Source organism: Arachis ipaensis, chromosome B08, assembly GCF_000816755.2.
Source record: "Arachis ipaensis cultivar K30076 chromosome B08, Araip1.1, whole genome shotgun sequence".
NCBI classification, from domain to species: domain Eukaryota; kingdom Viridiplantae; phylum Streptophyta; class Magnoliopsida; order Fabales; family Fabaceae; genus Arachis; species Arachis ipaensis.
In genome coordinates this window covers 107,107,378-107,114,835 of record NC_029792.2, presented here as the reverse complement: position 1 = coordinate 107,114,835, position 7,458 = coordinate 107,107,378, and the positions used below count along the sequence as shown (strand labels likewise).

At 35.1% G+C, this 7,458-nt stretch overlaps 2 protein-coding genes across 4 annotated transcripts; one reads left to right on the top strand and one right to left on the bottom strand.

Annotated features, from left to right (window-relative positions):
- Nucleotides 4,765-5,234, bottom strand: LOC107611352. Its single transcript, XM_016313289.1, has 2 exons — nucleotides 5,037-5,234; nucleotides 4,765-4,941 (listed from the first exon to the last, which is right to left on the bottom strand). Exons 1-2 carry the CDS (start codon nucleotides 5,232-5,234, stop codon nucleotides 4,765-4,767), a joined length of 375 nt encoding a protein of 124 aa, XP_016168775.1.
- On the top strand, nucleotides 5,811-7,323 carry LOC107612199. Of its 3 annotated transcripts, none has more exons than XM_021109673.1 (3): nucleotides 5,811-6,049; nucleotides 6,178-6,403; nucleotides 6,770-7,323. In XM_021109673.1, exons 2-3 carry the CDS (start codon nucleotides 6,314-6,316, stop codon nucleotides 7,187-7,189), a joined length of 510 nt encoding a protein of 169 aa, XP_020965332.1. In that variant the 5' UTR covers nucleotides 5,811-6,049; nucleotides 6,178-6,313; the 3' UTR covers nucleotides 7,190-7,323. The 3 variants fall into 3 exon arrangements, with proteins under 3 accessions (XP_020965332.1, XP_016169494.1, XP_016169493.1); XM_016314008.2 differs by having other exon boundaries at nucleotides 6,174-6,403; XM_016314007.2 differs by having other exon boundaries at nucleotides 5,812-6,049; nucleotides 6,136-6,403.

Genomic DNA, 7,458 nt, shown 5'->3' with positions numbered 1-7,458 from the left:
AGACTAGATATTGAAGGAGAAAATTTCACTTTGAATTTCAAATTACTATTTATAATATATGATCTCACAAATATTTTTATAATATACAAAATAAAATTAAAATTAAAACTAACATTAAAAATACTCTGAGCGTGACCTCTTTCGTCCACACTAAATTTAAGTTAATAAGAGTCATTTGAGTAAATTCATAAGTTATTCTGTTCTATTTTTTCTAACATCTAAAAGAATCTAATCCAAAATCTCTTAAAAGAGAGAGTGCATTAATAATGAGTGATACAAAACAAGTTTCACTCCCTATTCGTTATTTGAAAGCCTCACCACTTTTAAACAATCACTTTTCAGCATAAATACATTTGAAGTTTGGATACTATATGGCTATTTATCTATACTGTGGTTAAATTCATTTTGATTAAAGTAAATTATTTACTTCAACATCATCTGATCTATATTAGAATTTTTATTACCAGACTCTCTCTCTTAAAGTAAATTATTTACTTCTTCTCTCCTTTGAGTTTTTTCTTTTTTGATAGTTAACAGAATTACATTAATTAGAAAGTGAAAAGTCTAGCAGCGTACATACATAGAATTATCATACATAAATTGAAGGTCCTTTGAGGTTTAATTATTTTACAAAACAAAAGTAAACTCACATAGCTGTTTTTGCATCCACTTTATTCATTTTTTAGCAGACAAAAAAAGGCGCAAGAGTTAACTCATATCATTGATACCATGGTCAAAAAGAAGAAAATTTTTGTGTTGAACCTTTGTTTTGTTCATTCTTGCTACTGTATGCTTGTCAATTCTCATTTCCAAATGTGTTTTTATCATGATATTGACTCAATGTGTACTTTCTATATTGTAGCATGATTACACCTAAGGACGGTTCATGAAGCAGAAAAAGATTTGTTTGTCGATGAGTTATTGTAAGTTCTTTTATCTAGTATAGCACAAGTCAGTTAATGTTATGAGATACTGATTTTGATTTAATATTTTGGTGTTTTGCTATTCCTGCTCCTGCAGTGCATCCTGAAAGTTGGAATTCTATGTGGTCTGTTTTAAGGTCAGATTGATTTTAGTTATGATGTTTCGTCATGTGATTTGTTTTTTAATCTATTCATTTAACTTTTGGATTGTGATTATATGCTTTTACACAAGTAAACTGTATCTGAGAATAGTTGTAGATGTTGGTTACTTTTCTATACAGTTTTCTAATGGTCTATCCTAAACTTTCTAATTTACGAATGCAGCATACTCACATAGGGCTTCTTTCATTCGTGGTGAGTGCCTTCTTTGTATTCTAATTAAATTCTTATTCCTTCCATTTCCTATCTTATTTCTTTGTTTGGAAGATGATAATGGACATGGAGAGTGTGTCATGTTTTTTTTGGATGATTTTCTCATTTGTGTCTATGTTGCCAGTTTCTTGGTACTTTTGGTAGTAAATGCTATAAGAAAGTTTCAAGCTTTGATACTCCTGTACCTCTTAAATCTGTTGAGGTTCAATCTTCTTGTAGTGTTGGTTGGTGAAACACTCTTACATGTGGTGTTATAAGTGTGATCTGCACTTTACATTTTGAAATGGTAAATTAAATATTTTTGGTCTAATAATTGCTCATGTAATTTTAAGTTTAGGCAATAATTAGGTCCTAAGAATTTAAACTTAGCATAGTTATCAAACAAGTTATAAGGTATAAGGTTTATAAATGGTTTTTGCTCTCTCTCTCAATTTTTTTTTAATATACTTCGTATGATGTAAAAACACCAAAGTTTTATATTCGAGTGGCAAACGCTTCTAAAGAAGACCTTTTAATATTCCAACCTGGATTATCGGTAAATTATATTCATTTTCTTTTAAAATTTGGTAAAATTCAATTCAATTTCCCTTATCTTTAGAAACATATGTTGTCCTTTCTTCAAATTTAACTAATACTAAAATACTAAAATGATGTTTTGAAAAAAGAGGTCATGATGAATTCCATCAAATATGAAAATATCCTTGTAACTTTTCCTATTAATTTATACAATGTGATATTCCGTTTTCACTATAATACAAATGTTATTAACTTGTACAACATTAGGGTAACAAAATTATTTGAGTTAATAGTCAATTTCATCCCTGAAAGTGTCCTCGATCTCCATTTTCGTCCCTGAAAGTCAAAATTAATCAAAAACGTCCTCGAAAGATACCCGTGTTGATCACGTTCGTCCTTCCGTCTTCTCGGTTGATGAGATGGCAAACGGCCGCTTACGTGGCCCGTTAACTGCCAAGTTGGCAGTGAAGCAGGACGACGTCGTTTTGGTTGAGTGAGCCAGTAGCGTTGAAACGTCGCCGTATTGTCTTCTGAAGAGGTTTTGAAACGTTGCGATGCCTTACCCCTGTCTCATATCAACCATCTCTCTGTCTTTCGCTCCAAAACGTGTCGTCTCCCACAAGGTATGCTCTAAGCGTTTGAACGAAGCTCTGCACCACCCCGACAAGGATCGTTAGTGCTGCTAGACGATTACAGTGGAAAGGCTTTGGCCGTTGAATGCAGAGTAGATGTTATAGTGGAGCAGCATTGCTAGTAAAAGAAGGCATTGAGACGTTGAGAGGTAAGGATTGAACTCATAATATGATTTCTTACTTATTCTGTGATGTGGTGTATTGTTACTGTGGTGGTGTTAATGTTCATCTGATTTAGGGTTTATTAGTGTTGTTTTAGCATTTTCGTGTATGAGATTGTGTTACTCTCTATGGCTTTGTGACAATAGTCAGTGATGTTTGAATTTAGTGATGTAGAGATTGCATGTTTTTTTTTTTGGGTTAAAGGTTGATTGGTACCAACTGGGTGTACTAGGTGGTGATTGATACAGAGCAGTTGTTGGCGGTCATGTTTGTTTATGATGTTTTCGTGTTTGTCATTGTAGATGGAGGGTCCTCCCATGACGTTTGTTTTTCACCATGGTGGGTTGTTTAGGACGGGTGAGGATGGAGACATGATTTATGAACCTGATAATACAGAGGTATTGATGGGTGTTGAGGGAGACACACTTGATGTATTTTTTGTAAGGGGTTACTATAAGGAGCTGGGATACATTGCCTGTGAGTCATTCAATGCAAAGATCAAACACGAAATGAGTAAGCCTATCCTGACCCTGGCTGAGGAAGTTAGGAGAATCATCATGAAGAGTATGGTTGATAACAGAAAGAAGTTGCAGAACTACCAAGAAATTCTCCCTCCTGTTCAGCAAAGTAGGTTGGAAGCTATGACAGTGCTGTCCCGCCATTGGGCTCCTCAGTGGTCTGGTGATGAAAAAGAGGAGTTGTACGAAGTACATGGCTGGCCGACGAATATGGTGGTTGACCTGGGCAAGCACACATGCACCTGCAGGTTTTGACAACTTACAGGTAACAACGTTCTTCTCTTACTTAGTTAAGAATGTCTTCATTCATGATAGTATGTTTACTGTATCATTTTGTTTGGCTTGAAAGGAATGCCCTGTATGCTCGGCAATACAAGATAAGAATGACAAGAGACCTGAAGAATATTGCCATGAGTGGTTAAAGATGGAAGCATATAAGCGTACCTATTGTTTTAATGTCAATCCAGTTAAGGGGCAAGATCTATGGGAAAAAACGCTACATCCAGCACTAGTCCCACCCCCAGTGAAGCCTAAACCTGGGAGGCCAACAAAGAAGCGAAGAAGGGACAAAGAAGAACAACCGAGTGGGTCAAAGACAAAAATGAAAAGAAAATACAACCCAATCCGGTGCATGTACTGCGGTGAAGTTGGACACAACAAAAGAGGGTGCGCAAAGAAAAAGGCTGTGGATGCTGAGGAACATGCCAAGCAGATGCAGCTACAATTGGCAGTTGTTACCCCTGCTCCAGCAGGTACTGAACCCGAAGTAAACGCTGCCCCTACTGATACTGATATTGGTACAGAAGCTGAGGCACCTATGCCTTCCCTTCCATCACCCACTCAGGCTGACTCAGAGAGTGACAGCAGTGACTCAGAATTCATCCCACCAACCCAGGAGCCCCTAAAGGTAGTATCATCTATCATCACTCCTAAAAAAATATGAATGTAGCCTAATCATGTAACAAATTCATCTGGTACTGGATCATACAGGATCAATTGATTGCTAGGCCACCTAAGTTGCAAGTGATCAAAAGAAAAGCAAGGTTAACGTCCTCCCCTAAGCATATTACAATTGGATCTGTGGCTCTTTCTGCTGAGACCATTAAGGGGACAAGTTCTGGAACTGCTAAACGGCTGGAAAAATTCATGACCTTTGTGCCTACTCCATGCTTCAAGGCTCCAAGGAAGACTGATGACAAAGTTTGATGTGTTAGGAATGTGTAGTTGTTGACTCATTTTGTGTATGAAACAACATTCTGTTTGTTGCTTTTGTGTGTGGTAATTTAGTCTATGAACAATGTATTTGTCAGTTAAGAACTTTATGACTTTGTTCTGCTATTTCTCTATTAAGACAATGTGACAATTAGATGTCAATGACAAGTTGCTATTAAGATTACTTACTATCTTCATTTTGTTTATGCATCAATATTATTCATGCAAACACATAATTAATTGCCAAATTTTATAAAATTATCCACATTTGACAGTGAATTGCTTCCAACTTCAAATAACTACTCCCATTCAACTCAACAATTTCAATACATCATTACATGTTCATAGAGGATAATTGGGTTCATTTAGAAGTACATAAGAAACAACAAAGTATCACAACTACTACAAACAGCAAAATCATTAGCAGTTTCAAAGCTCTGACTTCAACTTCCAAAGTGCCAACTTCCATGCCACCTTCACCCTCCATTCATCATACTCACCTTCAACATCCATATCAACTCCTGCATCTTTCTTTGTACCACACACACCCACTGCTTCAAATTCATCATCATCAACCCACTTAAAATAATTGCAGTGACTGCCCTTCTGCAATTTCAGATGCGAGTAAACAAAAAAATGAGAAAACACCCAACAGCATATAACAACATGAAAAAGCTTTAACTTCCTTTACCATCACTCACCCGGTACCTTGGACATGCATGGAACAATCTATTCGGATTCTCAGCTGTCCCAGATTTCTTAATCACAGTCTTCAGCCCACAGAAACATGATCCATCATGAGCATTCACCCTCCTCCTTCGCATCGAAACACTGGATCCATGACTGTCGTGCGATGCATGTGTCAAACCGCCACCGCAACCACCATCTCCTCTCTCCATCCATGCAGCCAGCCAGGATTACGCCTCCTACTTACCTCTACTGCCACCGAAAGTGATCACCTCGATGTATTTATCGTTCGAGTTAGGATTAGGGTTTGCAAACTCGAAGGACTAATTTGATGGCTTAACCAAAACTTATCTTGTCAGCAACAACATCCTACAGCCTGGCGTTGGCCAACTTGGCAGTTAACGGGCCACGTAAGCGGCCGTTTGCCATCTCATCAACCGAGAAGACGGAAGGACGAACGTGATCAACACGGGTATCTTTCGAGGACGTTTTTGATTAATTTTGACTTTCGGAGACGAAAATGAAAATCGAGGACACTTTCGAGGACGAAATTGACTATTAACTCAAAATTATTTGTCTAATTTTAATTGTTGAATTAAGAAAGACAATCTAAGAATAGTGAATACAATTATTAAAAAAAAAAAGCTCCTTAAGTACATTGAAATCTGAAGGGAGTGAAGGCTATATAAGTCAAGGTCAATTTTTCGTTTAATTTCATTTTCCTATTCTTTCCCCTCTTCAACATTAATCTTTACCATTTTCTTATTGGCATTATTAGCCTAACAGTTTGGTCTGTTGATGAATCTTGATTTTGTTGTACTAGGAAACATGTTATATATAAGACAATAATATATATAATATCCATTCACACATATTTATATAATATAATTGCACCTTCTAAATCACATCAATTTCTTAATATAATTGCACCACCATGAGTGTTTCTGTCATTTCTCCATAAACTGGCCTTGTGATTGTGATGTCTTGTTGAGGAGCTGTTGAACTTTGCTTTTTGTGATCAAAGATGGTAAATTTTCCAACCCCATGTGAATTAAATTTGCTGTATAAGTTAGAAGCTAATTTTATTTTATTTTATTTTATTTTATGTTGAAGGACTACTACTTTCCACTATATGACATAAATCTTGTTAGGTAGGATGAGGAAGCAGCACACTCAAGGAAGAGCTTTCTAGCCAAGTTGGCAACCATCAACCTTAGAAAATTTTTGAATTCATCTTTCTCTTGAAGTTCTTCTGATTGTGCTCAAGTTTTTTATTAGTTTTTTGTTTACAATGATGAACTCTGATGAATCACATCCAAGATATGAAGAAAATCATCACTATGACGACTATGGATTTGATCTACAAGAGGATTTTTCTCAGGTAACATATATATATATATATATGCTTCATTCTTAGTTTAATTTTGTATATATATTAATGTATATGATTATGTGATTTTGGATATATTGAAGATTTCAACATATATGTTTTAATTGATAAAGTTACTCATAAAATTATCAAATTTTTTAAGATAACCTGAAAATTGTTACAAGTGTAAACATCTACATCTCTGGATCGAGTTTACTGTTTTATGATTTAGGTGAACTTTTGAGTTAGATTATCACAATAAACATGCTGCAAAATATTTTGGCATTTATTAGTATTTTTCTTAGGAGGTTTATTTGGGTTATATCATGAATAACATGTTTTCTAACTTTATATTATTTTTCTTTTGATTATATATAGTTCTTGGAGGAAGCAAGACAATATGGGAAGGAAGCAAAACTGAAGAGTTGTTCATCATCATTAGTGCACCCTGAAGAATCAAGAGGAAAATTCAGAGAGAATAAGAAGAACAAGAAGGGAAAGAAATCATGGAAGAATTCATTGGTTTCATGGTTGAAATCTGAGAACAAAAATAAAAGTACTAAGTCAAATGCTTATTATAGTAGTGAAAAGCATCATGGGCATGTTTCTGGTCCAATAACACAAAACAAAAACACTGATGAAGGGAAGAAATGGAGTTCAACATCTTACTATTCTGGCCCATTAACAAGTTTCTCTAAAGGCACAAAGAGAAAGGAGAGTGAGATACCTTATATGTCACTTCACCAAGGAAACCATGCTAATTCACATAACTATGGTCCCCTTTATTTGGTTACTTGAATGTTGTTCATGTATTAATAATATTATCACTATCATAGATTGCAAATTCCTACTTTTATTTTTATTTACATGATATTAAAATTTAGTGGCAAATGCATTAGCATTAGCATTGAGTGAATTTAGATAAGTTTGATAGCATATGTAATTGAAGAATACTTTAATTTTGCTGTATTTGGCTTTGAATATGAGCTGCATATGGATTTCTTTATAAGAATACCAGAAATTCAAGAATAGGAAGATCATAAAAGTCATGTTATATATGTTATATA